The sequence below is a fragment of the Cheilinus undulatus genome, linkage group 15, assembly GCF_018320785.1.
Source record: "Cheilinus undulatus linkage group 15, ASM1832078v1, whole genome shotgun sequence".
NCBI classification, from domain to species: Eukaryota; Metazoa; Chordata; class Actinopteri; order Labriformes; family Labridae; genus Cheilinus; species Cheilinus undulatus.
In genome coordinates, this window is record NC_054879.1 from 1,460,716 (window position 1) to 1,479,052 (window position 18,337).

Consider the following 18,337-nt stretch of genomic DNA (forward strand, 5'->3'; position numbering starts at 1 on the left):
TAATGGGTTAAATGGAGGGTTCATGCTGTAGAAGCAGGTCAAATTTAAGCACATTTATCAAGCACTTTCAAGGCGTTTCAAGCTTTTCCAGCACCTTAGCTCTTTGGGATATTATATTATTAATGCTGATGCATTAAAAGTTATTCCACTGACTAATTTAAAAATGTTATACTGTAAACAGCCAGGATCATGTTTGGTGATAGCAACCTAGTGATGGATGACAAATTAAAGGAAAAAACAAAAAACATTATAAACTAATTTCCCAAAAACATTCCATCATATTGAAGAATTTCCTCATGGAAATGTGGACATGATGAGCCATAACAGAAACCCTCGATTTAGATTTTCTTCTAAAGAGAGAACATAATATCCATTATTTTATTCATTTTTATGTGAAAATACCATCAGATTTATTGTTTTTCTCAACCTTAAAACAACTTTTATTCACAGCTGTTTTTAATCATAACAACAAACACTTTATCTAAACTCCAGTAACCTTTCAAACCTTGATAGTCTAAAAGTTTAAAATTTAAGCAGGAAAAAAAAAGAGCTCTGAGGATTTTTCTTCAAAAATATTTATTCTGCTTCCACATACATGATCGTCCGATAAAAGTCGTCCACAACGGTGACATGATGTTGGTGACACTGGTAGTTGCTGCACTCTGATTGGTCACTGACTCAGCAGGAAGCTGAGGTCACTTCCTGGGTCATACTCCACTGCAGGCTTCCCTCTAAAACACAGAAACCCTATCACGGTTAGAGCTGGACTCAGAGATCTCTCAGGTGAGCAGTTCTGAGGTCTTACCTGGTGAAGAGTCTGGCCCGGGTTGTTCCCAGCAGCGTGGCTTTGTTTCCCTCCACCAGCAGCATGGAGCCCTCTCTCAGACCCTGAAACACCAAAGTACTGTTAACCTGCTGACATCAGGTACACCCTCACCTTAACCTGGACTTTACTGTCAGCCTTTCTTACAGTTCTACAACCACATCATCCAGGTGTCTCTCTCCCATTTAGCACCATTCAGTCCAAAGTTTGTGTTTTCTAACTGCAGGTAAACTGGCTGACAGATTGGATTGTGAAAAAAGATCCCCCTGAAGGTCGATAAAGTCGATCAGAGCCACGTCTAGCTAACGTTAGCTCCATCGACAGTTTCCTGTCTCTGACTGTGAACACGTTTAACCAGCAGGTAAAAATGAGAACTAAAGGTGGTTCTCACCAGAACACTGGGAGTGTCGGGTTCTTCGTGGAACTGGGTGATCCTCTGCTCTCTGGTCTCCTGGAAAATAAAAACAGCAGCATGATTACAGACATGAGAATACTGATGGATTGAGGAGCAGGGCAGCCTAGAGCATGGGGAAAATCTAGAAACAGGATGAGGCATTTAAAAAGAGAGGCTGGGTGTCTCAGGTATGCGGGCGGCCAGGGCTCAAGTCTAGCCTGGGGCTCCTGTCCCACGTCTCTCCCTCACTCCTGTCCTTGTTTTCTAATCTCTCCACTGCCCTCTCTGCAAAAATATATCTAAAAAAAAAAAAACAAGAAGGGACTTTCAAGAGCTCGTCTTTTTTATGTAAAGACCGACGGTAAAATATGCAGACAGAGACGTAAAAACAAAGACTGGAACCCTGTCCTTGACCCCCTAGCCCAGGAAGAACAGCTGATGCTTATGATAGGGCTAACGGAGATCCCCTGGTTTATGGCCGTTGTGGGATATATGTCAGGAAGGATAGAAAAACCTCAGAGGGTGATTGGACAAACGTTCTGTCTGGCTCATTCATTACGAGCCAATCAAAGCAAAGATGGATGTGACATAGTATGTGCAGCTCCAGGGTGAACTCATCCTGCTAACTGATCTATCTGATCACTAATACTGGGATAACAGACAGAGGAGAAGAGCAAAAACCTATTTTCCAACAAAAAAGTCTTCAGTGTGTCTCTTTGCTCTTCATTTAATAAAGAAATGTCCAGTTGTGATCAATCTGTCTCCTTGGGCTTGAGCAAATTGTGCAAAGTTGAATGAATCACTATTAGATCAGCCCAGACAGACGACCCAGAAACACCACACCTTCAACCTCAGCTGCTGCCATGGAGACATGAAAATACGCAGAAATAAAGACATGAAAAAAGCAAACACAAAGAACTGAACTCTACAAGGCTTGTCATAGACCAGTGGCTGTGGTGCACCTCAGGGAAGTCCAGATGCATGATGGGAATGTGATGGGAATGTGCCCACGTACAAACAGGCGTCAGGGGTCTGCAGTGATGTGGGCATCGTCTTGTAACACAGCTGCTAGCAGGTTACTGTAGCTTTAGCTACAGTAACCTGCTAGCAGCTGTTGCTCCAGGGTTATGGGCATGGTTAGATCCTCAGTGTTAACATAGAAGTTTAAAAACCACTGTCAGAGATGAATAAATCCTCTAATACTGCAGACGTCATAAAGACAAACAGTATCTGTGTGCTGACTCAGCGTTTCTTTTTAAAAGCTCAGCAGTTTTCACATGTTGGATCACTTCCTTTAGACAAGAGGAGAAGAGCATGAGAGGAAAAATAGAGCTTTAAATGAATGAACACTACTGATGATATTCACCCTGAGAGCACTAATGTCAGGATTGAATGTCACTGATTAACACTGAGACTGATATGGAGGACTAACAACCAACCAGAGAGAGGTACACATCACCTTTAGTCTGCGAGGTTTCAGCAGAACAAAGAGTTGTTCAGGTTTTACTGCATCTTTATCGGAGCTGTAAAGATCCACGTTATCAGATTACAAAGCTCAGAGAGGACTGAGGGAGGAATACACACCCTGGATTTCATTAGAGTCTATAAACCATGCTTTATAAATACTCCACTACATGTTAAAGTCCGGTTTCAAATTTTCTCTTATTACTAAAAGCACCGCAGAGAGAGGGAGCAAGCAGGCATTCAGAGCACTGACAGAGAACAAGGAGGAAGTTTAGAGCAAAGGCAGGTTTGAATCTGAGCCCAAAACCAATAAGCCACGCTCTCTGAATGTTCAGATTTGCTCTTGACTTTTCAGTGATAATCTAATCCCTTTTAACTGAACCCCAGATACTGTGAACGCTGGTGTGAATGTTTAGTTTTTGCAGGCGTGGGCGGTACTGGTGAAAGATCCATCAGAGGAAGGTTAAAATGACGTCCATCCTGCTGCAGTTTACAGATAAATATCTACAGAAACGCCCCGCCCTCCCTCTGATTTTCTCATTTGACAGGTCGCTAACAGACACCATGTTAGTCTGAGGGTGTAGTACTGACCCCCATGTGGCGGCTGTTGGGGTTGGTGTCCAGGTAGTGTGGGTTGATGTTGAAGGGGACAAGGCCGATGGCGGAGAAGGAGGGGGGGTAGACGATGGGCATGTCGTTAGTGGTGTTGATGCTGACGGTCGCCACGTTGGTGCCAGCGCTCGAGCCCATGTAGGGGATTCCGTCCTGAGGAGGGGGTGGGACTGTTAGATAAATCTTCTAGTCCCAGTATCTGTAAATATAACTGATAATACAAGTGTATCGTCACCTCCAGCACCCTCCTCCTGATCTCTGACACCACCTTGTTGTCATAGAGACTCTTCAACAGACGGAAAGTGTTTCCTCCTCCTGAAATGGAATAGTCACAATGATAACGTCTGATTACAGCTGAGAGAGACGACAAGCTGACACAGGTTAGAGGAGGGAACAGGCTGAGGAAATAAGGGGGAGCAAATAGAAGTCAAACACTAAAGATGCTCGGTCCTCTCACCAATAAAAATGGCCTCCGCCTTTCTGACGGCTTCCACAGGGTCCGACGCCTCGTGGATACCGTCAACCTCATAGCCTGAATGAGACAAACACAGACCAGAGTTATCGGGAGGATAATAAACCAATTTTAGAATAAACACTGATCATTACAACAGTAAATGATCCTTAATGTACATGATGTCATTTTTTATTTATAGTGACACCAATCTGCAGTCAGAGTATAAAAGATCAAAATGTGTGATGAACACACAGAAAATGTTATAAACCTGCATAAAATTACAAAACATGAAACCTGTTCAAAGACCACAATGAAGGAAAATCCCAAAAATCATAAGTAAAAACATTTAAAAATCAGACAGGAATATTTGAATAATCCAGGACCTGCATACACATAATAGGACCAGACTGGATCTGTTTATGAAGTGGTTAAAATGTTGGTACCCAGAGTCCTGAACTTGTCCCTGGCAGTCTTGGTGTAGGCGTCTCTGTCGTGGAGAGCGTAGGGAACGAAGAGGACCCTCTTCACATCTCTGAAACACAAAGTCAGTCAATAAGCAGCCTTCATACATCAAAATGAAACTCATATCTTTAATAATCACTGTGAAGTCCAGATCTGACCTCACACTGTCAGATAAAGTTATTATTTTATGCTTTACAGAGAAACATCACCATCTAGAATAAAATTATTTCATATTTTACATCACATTTACCCTACAAATAAGACAAAATAATAAAACAACTAAGTATTTCACAGATCAGTGAGACGGTTGGCTGGTTAGTTGGTTAGGCCACAGATTGGTTTGCTGGAGGGCTAGGTTGACTAGTTGGTTGATTGATTGATGGATAATGTAATTGTTTGATTGGTTGGTTGAATGATTGGTCAGTTGGCTGTTTGGTTGATTGATTGACTTATTGATTGGTTGGTGGTTGTTTAGTTGTTGGTTGGTTGGTTGACTGGATCAGTGCTTGGTTGATAAATTGGTTGGTTGGTTATTTTTTGTTCACTTGTTTGATTGGTTGGTTGTTTACTTGTTTGACTGGCTGATTGATTTGTTGGTTGTTTGACTGATTAGCTGTCTGGGTTGCCAGTTGGTTGGTTGGTGGGTCAGCTGTCTAAATTACCAGTTTGTTGGTTTGTTGGCTGGTTGGTCACCTGTTTGGGTTGTCAGTTTTTTGGGTGGTTTTCCGGTTGGTTGGTTGGGTTGCCATTTGATTGATTGGTGGGCTGTTGATTGATTGATTGATTGATTGATGACTGGATGGTTGATTATTTGTTGTAGATGGCTGGTTGATTAGCTGTTTGATTGACAGACTGAACATTGATTGACTGATCGATTATTTACTATAGTTGGTTGATTGGTAAGCCTTCTGGATTGACTGACTGATTGATTGATTGATTGATTGATTACTGTAGTTGGCTGGTTGGTTGGTGCTTGTTTGGTCCATTGGTTGTGTGTGTGTATAGTTGAGTGTTTGTTGCTCTGGTCACTTGAGTTCATCAGTATTACCTCAACAACACGGTTTGTTTATTTCATGTATTTGTTAATGTTATCTATCATTATTAAATATTTCATTTCAGTCATCTGTTTTCATTGATTGTTTTCTAAAGTATGAATGTTAAAGTGTTCAGAAGGTAGGAGTTAATAAATGCAAGTGATGCAGACTTTAATCCTGTTCAGTAATCATGATCTCAATAAAATCAAGAAAATAATCATGATGTTCAAACGTACTTTTGTCAAAGACAACCTCTGTGGAGTCTGATTGTTAACAGTAAAGCAGATCTGCATCATGACTTAAATACGTGGAATAAAAACCAACTTGAGCAAAAGAGCCGTGATTAGAGTGTCATACTTTAACATGGTCATTACAGAAATGTTTGCTTTAGGTGAGGAAATACTAAATTATTATTTTTTAAGCACACCTGGGTCTGCTGTTGCTGCTGAAGGTTTGAGATGTTGGTCTGATTTTAAGCTCTACAAAGTCTGATATGGTGTGGTTTTAGACTTACTTCTTGAAGAAGTCTGAGATGTTGGTCTGACAGTGGTCCAGGTATCCGCTGCCGTGCAGGGTTGAGTTTGACACCAGGAGAAGTCTCCTCTTCATGTTGGGGATCAGACTCAGACCCAAAAACAAAGGCTCTGACCCGGGACAGAGACGGGAGTAAACCTCCTTAAGGATCCTCAGCTCTGGGTCCAACGTCCAGCGGAGATCCCGCTGACAGCAGCTCTCTGTCGGACTGTAAACCCGCTGATAACGGCGGAAATAAACACCGATAAGACGGTTTAAGATAACCTGCTGCCGTTAACCCGAACACTCCGGTGCTGTCAGCTGATGAGGTGAAATCAGAGTTCAGTTATGAAGTTGAAGTTTCTGTTTGCTCCTGAAACAAATCTCATTTTGCAGTCACGTGGTTGACTTTTTTAAACTATAGAAATGTCAACCTAGAAGCCCTCTGGGCCACTACTGCTCACAGAGATGACTGTGCAGGCGCCATCTTGGAGAGGGGTGGCTGACGTGAATGTAAGCGTATGACGGAAGGAGGGGTATTTTCAGTTAAATGTTGATAACTCAATAAAATATGACTAGATGTTATATTTGTCTCCATAACTGCTAACATCAGTCATGTACTAACGATCCAGGATACTTGTTCCAGAGAAATGTAGACTTTTTTTTTATCAAATGTGACGTATCTTATCAGAGGTTACTGTGGTGAAAAGTGAAAACCCCTGTATTTTTAATAATCCAGTATCCTGGATCACTAAAAGACGTCTAAAAATTGTAAAAATTAAAACAATAGAAAATCATTTCACATTTCAGTTATGAACATTAAAATCACGGAAAGGGCCTTGCCAGCATCATCTACGTGTAGATTTCTGTGGTGAGAAGATAAAATCACGTGACTTCCGACCAGTTTCTTACAAAGTAAACTCATTTTAATACATTTACAGCTCTTTTCAGTTAACAATGACTAAAATGTGCTTTTTAAAACATTAAGCGAATAAAGGACACATGTACATAAATTATCATGACGTTTAATGTAAATTAATAGGAAAGATAAAATTCAGGAGCTATTTTCAGTGAATATTACAGATTGTGTCCACCAGGCGGCAGCACAGCATCAAACCAGTATGACCAGTTTAGTTTAAAGGGCCACCCCTCCCTACTGGTGACTTTCCAGATGAGGTGTGCTAACTCTGAGAGGACAGAATAATAATCTGACCATATTCTTACAGGCAACAAAGGGATGCAAATATTTCAGACACTAACTGTGAGAAAGTTACTATTATTGACATAAACCTGGGTGTTTCAAAGTGTTAATAATGTAATGTTTACTAAAACGTTGCTGTTTCTGTGCTTTTTCTGTCCCCTTATTCTGTAATCTTTTGTTGTTTAAATGTATATATCCATAATGCCCCGATGGATAAAGACAGAGCAATTACAGCAGTAAACAGCAGCATGAATCATCTTCATCATCACCACTGCTTTAACACCGGTCAGCTTCCTTTTTGTGTCTGAATGTGGAGAAGAGCCATCAGCGTTTCCCTTCTCTGCTGACAGAACGCCATCTTCATCCTGACCAGTGGTAGCTGGGACCAACCAGGACCCCTCTGGAATCTGAGTGGCCACCCTAAGATCCACCCCTGCACGGCACTGAAAACACACTGAGGAAACTGATTCCTGACTCAAATTCTAACATGGAATCAACCAGTAATGGTTTAAATAGTAATCAATCAATGGCCCTGGCTCTAAATTTACTTTCTTTAAAAATAAAGGAGATTTTATTTACTTTGACACCTGAAGGAGGAAATTCCTGAACTTGCCACCCTCATATGGGCTGCACCAGCAGGGTCCTGAGGATGTGCAGCAATACTCCAGTGAGCACCGCTGCCCACAAGGGGGCGCTGCCTGAGCAGCTAGGGGTTCAGTGCCTTGCTCAAGGGCACCATGGCGGCACTCATGAGGTGATCTGACACCTCTCCAGCCACCAGACGAATTCAGACTTGGTCTGACTTGAGTTGGCAACCCTCTGGTTCCCAGCCGAGCTACTGCTACCCCCACTAATCCTGCCTTTGTCATCTTTGCTCTGTAGATTTTTAGACTTTCCTGAACTGTAGGTCCTTCCCTCTGGTCTCTCTGAGAGCAGCAGACACGTCAGGAGAGAGAGAGAGAGAGAGAGAGAGAGAGAGAGAGAGATCAGCAGGAGGCGGGCCTTAACCACATCTGGATGAAAAACATCTGGCCCCTCTCTCTCTTTGACACTGGAGCCTTAGACCAACAGACGGAGCAGCAGACGGACTGACAGACCGTTCCCCTTAGGTTTGAGGATGATGGCTCAGTTCTGGACTCTTTGGACCGGGTTCCTGCTCCTCCTCACGACCGGTGAGTGAGTCCGTTCTCTGCCTGCTCTCTGTCCGAGTCTTAGGGCTGTTTGTGGAGCTCTAGAGGGAAGGGTGGATGGAGGAGGGGGTTTGTTTTGGAAAATCTGCTCTCATACAAGAAGTCATCTGATCCTTTATTAGATTAAACTAACAATACAGCGTTTTTAAAGCTTCAATGCAAGTAAAAGTAGTGAACCATCTAAATCCTGCCTGGTTAGGGTACTGCAGTATTCTCAGCTTCTTATAGCCAAAGTATAAGTAAGAATACTTCCTAAAGTCCAACCACAGAAGTATTCTCAGTGTCACTGGGTATTTCTTTATGATGCCACAACTTAAATGTAGTACAGCACCAGTAAAAGTCCTGGTTTCAAATCAACACAAGTACCAAAAACTTTCAGCTTCATTTAGAAGATGTTTCACCGTACATGCTGACAGACTTTCACAGCTACGTGTTGTTAAATAACCACGGTTACTTCATGTAGTTTAATGAGAGAATTGAAATCTTGCAGGTTTCATCTTTTAAAAGAGCTTAATAAATATCACTTTAAAAACTCCTTTTACAGTTCACTTAGTATGCAATTTAGATCAGAAGTTTGCCAATCAGATATTAGTGTTCTTCATTCAGAGTATACTGGCAATAGCCAAGACAGGAGGCATTATGTGTTTGAGATGTCCATGTATGTCAATGGTAGTCTGAGCATCAACACGTAGGCAGGTACACAGCTGCCCATAGAGTCATCGGGGCCCCTGATAAACCCAGAGAATGGACCCCGATAGACCCAGAGAATGGACCCCGATAAACCCAGAGAATGGACCCTGATAAACCCAGAGAATGGACCCCTGATAAACCCAGAGAATGGACCCCTGATAAACCCAGAGAATGGACCCCTGATAAACCCAGAGAATGGACCCCTGATAAACCCAGAGAATGGACCCTGATAAACCCAGAGAATGGACCCCTGATAAACCCAGAGAATGGACCCCTGATAAACCCAGAGAATGGACCCTGATAAACCCAGAGAATGGACCCCTGATAAACCCAGAGAATGGACCCCTGATAAACCCAGAGAATGGACCCCGATAAACCCAGAGAATGGACCCCGATAAACCCAGAGAATGGACCCCGATAAACCCAGAGAATGGACCCCGATAAACCCAGAGAATGGACCCCTGATAAACCCAGAGAATGGACCCCGATAAACCCAGAGAATGGACCCTGATAGACCCAGAGAATGGACCCTGATAAACCCAGAGAATTGTCCCTGATAAACCCAGAGAATGGACCCTGATAGACCCAAAGAATGGACCCTGATAAACCCAGAGAATGGACCCTGATAAACCCAGAGAATGGACCCTGATAAACCCAAAGAATGGACCCTGATATCCCCAGAGAATGGACCCTGATAAACCCAAAAAATGGACCCTGATAACCCCAGAGAATGGACCCTGATAAACCCAAAAAATGGACCCTGATAAACCCAGAGAATGGACCCTGATAAACCCAGAGAATGGCCCCTGATAAACCCAGAGAATGGGCCCTGATAAACCCAGAGAATGGGCCCTGATAAACCCAGAGAATGGGCCCTGGTTAATCCAGAGAATGGCCCCTGATTAACCCAGAGAATGGGCCCTGGTTAATCCAGAGAATGGCCCCTGATTAACCCAGAGAATGGGCCCTGGTTAATCCAGAGAATGGCCCCTGATAAACCCAGAAAATGGGCCCTGGTTAATCCAGAGAATGGCCCCTGATAAACCCAGAGAATGGGTCCTGGTTAATCCAGAGAATGGCCCCTGATAAACTCATAGAATGGACCCTTATAAACCCAGAGAATGGCCCCTGATAAACCCAGAGAATGGGCCCTGGTTAATCCGGAGAATGGCCCCTGATAAACCCAGAGAATGGCCCCTGATAAACCCAGAGAATGGGCCCTGGTTAATCCAGAGAATGGCCCCTGATAAACCCAGAGAATGGCCCCTGGTTAATCCAGAGAATGGCCCCTGATAAACCCAGAGAATGGCCCCTGATAAACCCAGAGAATGGGCCCTGGTTATTCCAGAGAATGGCCCCTGATAAACCCAGAGAATGGCCCCTGATAAACCCAGAGAAGGGGCCATGGTAAATCCAGAGAATGGCCCCTGAAAAACCCAAAGAATGGGCCCTGATAAACCCAGTGAATGGCCCCTGATAAACCCAGAGAATGGACCCTGATAAACCCAGAGAATGGCCCCTGATAAACCCAGAGAATGGACCCTGATAAACCCAGAGAATGGACCCTGATAAACCCAGAGAATGGCCCCTGATAAACCCAGAGAATGGCCCCTGATAAACCCAGAGAATGGCCCATGATAAACCCAGAGAATGGGCCCTGGTTAATCCAGAGAATGGCCCCTGATAAACCCAGAGAATGGACCCTGATAAACCCAGAGAATGGACCCTGATAAACCCAGAGAATGGCCCCTGATAAACCCAGAGAATGGACCCTGATAAACCCAGAGAATGGACCCTGATAAACCCAGAGAATGGCCCCTGATAAATCCAGAGAGTGGCCCCTGATAAACCCAGAGAATGGCCCCTGATAAACCCAGAGAATGGGCCCTGGTTAATCCAGAGAATGGCCCCTGATAAACCCAGATAATGGCCCATGATAAACCCAGAGAATGGGCCCTGGTTAATCCAGAGAATGGCCCCTGATAAACCCAGAGAATGGGCCCTGATAAACCCAGAGAATGGCCCATGATAAACCCAGAGAATGGGCCCTGGTTAATCCAGAGAATGGCCCCTGATAAACCCAGAGAATGGGCTCTGGTTAATCCAGAGAATGGCCCCTGATAAACCCAGAGAATGGCCCCTGATAAACCCAGAGAATGGCCCCTGATAAACCCAGAGAATGGGCCCTGGTTAATCCAGAGAATGGCCCCTGATAAACCCAGAGAATGGCCCATGATAAACTCAGAGAATGGCCCCTGATAAACCCAGAGAATGGGCCCTGATAAACCCAGAGAATGGCCCCTGATAAACCCAGAGAATGGCCCCTGATAAACCCAGAGAATGGACCCTGATAAACCCAGAGAATGGCCCCTGATAAACCCAGAGAATGGCCCCTGATAAACCCAGAGAATGGACCCTGATAAACTCAGAGAATGGCCCCTGATAAACCCAGAGAATGGCCCCTGATAAACCCAGAGAATGGCCCCTGATAAACCCAGAGAATGGCCCCTGATAAACCCAGAGAATGGCCCCTGATAAACCCAGAGAATGGCCCCTGATAAACCCAGAGAATGGCCCCTGATAAACCCAGAGAATGGCCCCTGATAAACCCAGAGAATGGACCCTGATAAACCCAGAGAATGGGCCCTGATAAACCCAGAGAATGGACCCTGATAAACCCAGAGAATGGCCCCTGATAAACCCAGAGAATGGACCCTGATAAACCCAGAGAATGGCCCCTGATAAACCCAGAGAATGGACCCTGATAAACCCAGAGAATGGGCCCTGATAAACCCAGAGAATGGCCCATGATAAACCCAGAGAATGGGCCCTGGTTAATCCAGAGAATGGCCCCTGATAAACCCAGAGAATGGGCCCTGGTTAATCCAGAGAAAGGCCCCTGATAAACCCAGAGAATGGCCCCTGATAAACCCAGAGAATGGACCCTGATAAACCCAGAGAATGGGCCCTGGTTAATCCAGAGAATGGCCCATGATAAACTCAGAGAATGGCCCCTGATAAACCCAGAGAATGGGCCCTGGTTAATCCAGAGAATGGCCCCTGATAAACCCAGAGAATGGCCCCTGATAAACCCAGAGAATGGGCCCTGGTTAATCCAGAGAATGGCCCCTGATAAACCCAGAGAATGGGCCCTGGTTAATCCAGAGAATGGCCCCTGATAAACCCAGAGAATGGCCCCTCATAAACCCAGAGAATGGCCCCTGATAAACCCAGAGAATGGCCCCTGATAAACCCAGAGGATGGCCCCTGGTTAATCCAGAGAATGGACCCTGATAAACCCAGAGAATGGACCCTGATAAACCCAGAGAATGGGCCCTGATAAACCCAGAGAATGGACCCTGATAAACCCAGAGAATGGACCCTGATAAACCCAGAGAATGGACCCTGATAAACCCAGAGAATGGGCCCTGATAAACCCAGAGAATGGACCCTGATAAACCCAGAGAATGGGCCTGGTTAATAGAAAGCCCAGAGAATGGCCTAAAATGACCCCAGAGATGGCCCTGATAAACCCAGAGAATGGCCCAGAGAATGGCCCTGATAAAGAGAGCCCTATCGAATGATAAACCCAGAGAATGGCCCTGAAATATCCAGCCATGTGTGTTTTTAGCAGTAGCATTGATGCTAGCATCCTTGCTTACAGTTTCCTCATTTTGGATTTTAATTTTGAAATCATTTTTTTGTTCTACTTCTAGCCTTTCCAACACTTTTCCTTCTATTTTTCACTTTTATTTTTTTCTCATCTAACCCATTTTTGCTCTTTTGCCCTTATTTGTCACTCTAAGAACAGTTGTAAGGGTTTTGGCCCCTGTGGCTATTATTTGCCACTCTTTTTCCACTGATTTACTTTCTGCCCTTTATGACACTTGCTTACTGCTTTTATGGCCATTTTTGCCACTTTTTGCCACATTTCTCTCTCTCTCTCATTTTCTTTTCCCAATTGTCATGTTCCTTTAATGTTGTCCTCATTTTATTTTCTGGCATCCTGATGTTTGTGCATATTATGCTCATCTAACGTTGCTTTTTGGTTTGGTTCAGTGTGCCCATCCACATTGTAACATCTCCATACTATTGTTGTGTAGCATACCTCAACCAGTCATTATAGATGTACTTTAATAATGACGGTCATGTTTGAGATTAGGGGGCCAAAGCTGACTAAAACCCATCGTTGATAGAATTTGATGGAGAACACTGGAGCTTTAGAGACCTTCTTCAGCTTTCTACAGATGAATTGCAGAAACCAACCCTGATGAACTTTGTTATCCAAGTAAATTTATGATAAATAGATGAGCTACTGAAACACTGTCGGCAGTTAGGGAGGAAAACTGAGCTGGAATGACTAGTTTTAGTGAGCTGTTGTTTTCTCTGTGGAAGCTAACAGACCCATCAGCTGATCAGATACATGGAGGAGGAAGAACTCGTAGCTGGTACGTGCTCTCTGTCTGAAAAAAAAATACGTATAAGTTTTCAATATAGCGTACCACGTGGCCAACATTGTTTTTGGCCCATTTGTACCTAAAATTCACCTAAAACTAAGCCATATAGCAGGGTTTTTAATTACAAATTCAACTGGGCCAAATTTTAAAATAAAGAATGTAGCTGGGCCAGACATGCTTGGCACCCAGTAAACAGCTGTTAACGTCAAATTTCAAACCAATACAGATCAATTTAATGAAAAACATGCACTTCTTTATCCATAGTCTCCCTTTTAAATTTGGCTACATGACAAAAGCACACCAAAAAAAGTGCGTAAAAACACAACAACAGAGCTGTTGTAGCTACACTTGAAAAGGACAAACTTGAAAGGTTTGAAATACTGCAGGAATTTATGAAAACTTGTGAAACAGGTTGCCCTCTGCATCTCTGGCATGACCACAGATTGGGCCACTTGGGGGTTGGTTCTGGGCCGCATGTTCTGATTGAATAGGCCTGCTGTATAGCCTAGTTTCTCCGTCCTGTTTGTAGGTGCAGCGGTCTCTGAAATCACTGCAGGATAATGCCTCTGTTAACTTTATTCACCATAACTACTGTAACTAGTAATATCAGTGTAACTGTTATACTGCTGAGTACTTTATAAAACCTAACTGCAAAACTCCAGAGATGTCCCTTTAAACCAACGGCAGAGAGTAAACTGATGCTGAATCAGGATTTTTCATGGACTAACAGCTGCTTGGTTTGGTTCTAGTTGGAGCCTGGTGAAGGAGGTCTGGATCCAAAAGTGGTCCACTCCAGAGGAGTTTACTGGTGAATCTCAGAATGATGGAGATGTAGCACAAAGCCCGACCTGGAGTTCACTTTCAAACAGCTCAAAGAGTTCAAACAGCTTCTCTCCATCCATCAAATGACACTAAAGCGCTGCTCCACTGAGGAGTGAAGAGCATCACGGAGTCTGACTGAAAGGACTCCTCAGGTCAACGAAGGGGGGCAGAGCTCAACGGTTTGTCTAAGCTTCCTGGACTGACTCAGTGGATCTGGACCCTTGACAGATCTTTAAACTTCACATCCATGTCCTCTGACTCAGGGATGAACAGATTTGATTTTGGAGGTCAAAGGTCAAAGGCCATGATTGTATTTATGACTGCCTGCTCTCATGACACTTACATTTCACTGACCACAGTCCAGCCTTCTTATTTGAAGCTCAAGATCAATTTAAACCAGACAGGAAGAGCTGTACCAAGTTTTATGGAAAAGAATCCACAGGGTTGACTGTGGTCCGAGGAAACCAGATCTACTCACTTCCACCACTGCAGTCAGAAAACATCAGCTGTTCACAGGCCTGAGGACAGCCAGTATGGCCGCCAGATGTCTGAGGATGGACAAAAACATGGTGATAGAAATGTTCCAGAGAAAGCTGCTGATAGAGTTTTCTACAGAAATCTGAGTCCACATTAGAGCTAATCACTTGGAGCTAACAGTACCCTTTCACAGACACCATAGTTCTGTCATTTATCTGTCACTGAGCAGCTGTTTATCTCCATCAACCAGAGGATTCATGTAAATACAACAGGATGGAAACATGCAGCAGGCGTTCTTCAGATTATCCTCCAAACTATTTGGTCAAATCTCCTCTCTTTAATCCCCAGTTAAAGATTTCCTTCCAGACTACAGGAAGGTGTAAACACCCGCTGGGATAGTTCTGACACACAGAAGCCAAAGCTTAAACCCTTACAGCCCTGTTCAGACCAAAGACCAGGACCCTGGTCTTCACCCACTCCTCATGGAGCATTGCAGCAGTGGTGTTGTTGAATGTGACGTCAGTGAAAACCCTCTAATGTGAGTAGCTCCACCTCTCTGGGACAGATAGGTTAGCCTGGCACCCACGGAAGGGTGCCAAAAAGTAGGACAGTACGGGTCAGTTATCTGGGACTCTTTCCAACGTTTGAAAATAGAAACACAACAACAGGAGTGCCGTGCTGTACCACACTGACCCGGGCTGCTCAGTGGAAATGGCCTGTCTTTGGAGGGGTGGGGGGCTCCGGCCGGTTTAGAGCGACATGGCCCTTCAAAGAGATTTTCTAGAGGCACACCTCCCAGAATGCATACTGAAGCATCAGCAAGGTTCGAACATTATGAAAACAATCCGTTATCATTATTTAAAGTTGCAGTGCATCATGGTCCTTTTGATCTGGAGAAAGCACTTATTTAAAAATCCCTGGTAGTAGAAATGTTCCACATCGTTGTTTCCCATAAATGCTGCGGACAACTACTGCTGATGAATCAGGAAGGTGAAAGGTGTTTGATTTGACCTTTAACCCCTGTGACCGTGATGATGGAGGCAGTCATTATAGAGGCTAAACGTTAGAGCCTCAGTCCTGTTCATTACGTTTCTGTTTATTTAGAGTTTCTGTGCCACGACTCTCTCACAGTGAGTGTTTCTCTCTCAGACTGAATTAGAGTCTCATGAATGAACAGAGTGTGTGATTAAAAAGAAACCCATTATCTCACATCCAACAAAGAGCGAGTCTCTCTGAGACACACCAACGCTCGCCGGAGCCCTGGCTCCGTCTGAAGACACTGGAGCGGAGAGAGACTGGCACTGACAGGAAGTGTGTATGTGTGTGGATAAATGTGTGTGTGGTTAAATGTGTGTGTGGTTGAGTGTGTGTAGTTAAAGTGTGTGTTGTTAGAGTGTGTGTGTAGTTAAAGTGTGTTTTCTTGGTGCTAATGTAGATACTGAGGTGTCGTGCTGATGGTCTGATGGTCTGAACACAGTCCCTCAGTCCGGCCCACAGCTGAGGATGTGGTTTCTGATAATCTCTGCTCTGTTCTGACACACACACACCCCTACACACACACACGCACACACACACACATAAAGAGTCATCTGAACTTTAACTCTTTGGTTTACTTGTTCAAACTTCAGGCTGGCTGATGATTTTATCCCCCCTCCTTCGGTGATCAGGGGCTGCTGCCTGTTCCAAGGCTTACCACTGCTAACATTTGTCCAAATATTACTCATATGTTTGTCATCAGTGGGATTATTTCCCTGCTCCTGATGGAGTCAGACCTAACTCACATAGACTGACTCCCATCCCATCTGCTGAGTTAGAAAAGAGTGACTGAAAGCTTTGTTTTAAACATAACTGTCTGCCTGGGGACTAGACCTTACAGCTCTGAGTCTGTGTGGATAGGTCCCAGTCAGGATCAAACATCTGGACTCTGGAATTTTACTCCATTCTTCTTTGACAAACTGCTCAAGCTCTGTCAGGTTGATCAGGGATCAGCTGTGAACAGACCTTTAAAGTCCAGACACAGATTCTCTGTTGGATTGAGGTCTAGGCTTTGACTTAGCCACTCCAGAACATTCCCCTCGTTGTCTTTAACCATTTCTGTGTAGTTTTCTCTGTATTGTTCGGCTCACTGTATGTCTGGAAAATAAATCTTCTCTGAGCTGTAGATCTCTTTCAGACTGAAGAAGATTGTCCTTCAGGATGTTCTTAGATTCTGCCCCATTCATTTTACCCTCTGCCTTTACAAGCCTTCCAGGGCCGTCTGCTGAGAAGCATCCCCGCAGCACGATGCTGGTGAGAAGCCTCCCCGCAGCACGATGCTGCCTAGAAGCATTCTCACAGCATGATGCTGCCTAGAAGCATTCTCACAGCATGATGCTGCTGAGAGGTGTCCCCACAGCGTAATGCTGCTGAGAAGCATTCCAATAGCATGATGCTGCTGAGAAACATCCCCACAGCATGATGCTGCTGAGAAGCATCCCCACAGCATGATGCTGCTGAGAAGCATCCCCACAGCATGATGCTGCTGAGAAACATCCCCACAGCATGATGCTGCTGAGAAACATCCCCACAGCATGATGCTGCTGAGAAGCATCCCCACAGCATGATGCTGCCACCAGTGTGCTCCACAGCGGGGATGGTGTGTTTGTGGTGATGTCAGTGTTTGGCGTCTTGTCTGATGGTCTCAAAGCTCCATTCTGGTCTCATCAGACCAAAGAACTGTCTTCCTCTTGACCATGGAGTCTCCCACAGTCCTTCTGGTGAACTCTAGTCCAGATGGAATCTGAGTTTTCTTCAACAGTGTCTTTCTCTTTGCCACTCTCCCATAAAGCTCTGACTGGTGAAGAACCCGGCCAACAGTTGTTGTCTGCAGAGTCTCTCCATCTCAGCTGCTGAAGCTTGGAGCTCCTTCAGAGTAGTCATAGGTGTCTTGGTGTCCTCTCTCACTAGTCTCCTTCTTGCACGCCCACTTGGTTTGTGAGGACGGTCTGATCTAGGCAGATTTACACATGTGACATATTCCTTCATAATCCTCATCTCACTAACTGTGAGACTACTAGCACCAACTGTCTGGACCTCTGCTGGTCAGACACTTTAAAAGAGGTGAATATTTATGCAGTCACTCATTTATATTTTACATTACATGTTTTTATTTAATTAACATTACTTTGTAGAAATCTGTTTTCACTTTGACATTAAAGAGTTTTTTTTCTGTCAAAAAATAACGTTGGCCACGATTGATTTTAAAAAATCGATAAAAGGGTAAAAAAGAGGGGTGAATAGTTTTCATAGGTCGTGTGTGAGCTGGATGTCCATGTCATTGTGGAGTTTCTGTAAATGTGATTGGCTCGTGGTGCTGGAGGGAGGAGCCTAATGATGTTATTTGTTTACCTCTGGAAGAATTCAACCCCAGGACTGGATCTAATTCATGTATCTCATATTTGATCTGCTGTTCGAGCTGTTCTCTGTATTTATGTCTTTGTTTTGATCTTTTTGTGATTTATTGGCTGTTTTATTCACTTTTTACATGATTTCTTTTAATTTCTGTCTTTACTGGGATTTCCACGTCTTGTGTGAAGTACCATGGCTCGTCTTGTGTAAAATAAAGCAGCTGCTCAGATGTGAAGGCCTCCTCCTAGCAGCGTGGACTGCTTGGATTTCCCATGAGCCTTTAAGGGCGGAGCACTGGATGCTAACTTGGCTCTGAATGCAGCACACTTCTGGCTTCAATTTATTTCTGGAGGCACA

The 18,337-nt window shown here is 44.2% G+C and overlaps 2 protein-coding genes across 3 annotated transcripts in view; one reads left to right on the plus strand and one right to left on the minus strand.

The window, feature by feature from the left end:
- Positions 1–541: 541 nt before the first annotated feature.
- si:dkey-69o16.5 (uncharacterized protein LOC100149419 homolog) lies at positions 542–6,184 on the minus strand. The gene is made up of 8 exons (XM_041807384.1): positions 5,758–6,184; positions 4,191–4,279; positions 3,751–3,825; positions 3,529–3,608; positions 3,273–3,446; positions 1,215–1,274; positions 806–888; positions 542–731 (listed from the first exon to the last, which is right to left on the minus strand). The coding sequence occupies exons 1-8, from the start codon at positions 5,850–5,852 to the stop codon at positions 671–673; spliced, it is 717 nt and encodes a 238-aa protein (XP_041663318.1). The 5' UTR covers positions 5,853–6,184; the 3' UTR covers positions 542–670.
- A 1,837-nt stretch (positions 6,185–8,021) lies between these two features.
- Positions 8,022–18,337, plus strand: part of tgfbr2l (transforming growth factor beta receptor-like) — a 31,304-nt gene continuing 20,988 nt past the window's right edge. Inside the window, exon 1 of one of the 2 annotated variants that reach the window (XM_041806524.1) lies at positions 8,022–8,129. In XM_041806524.1, coding sequence (XP_041662458.1) covers positions 8,075–8,129 — 55 coding nt within the window. In that variant the 5' untranslated portion in view covers positions 8,022–8,074. Of the gene's footprint in view, positions 8,130–14,630; positions 14,686–18,337 lie in introns of those variants that run through there. The other variant, XM_041806525.1, reaches the window with a different exon arrangement.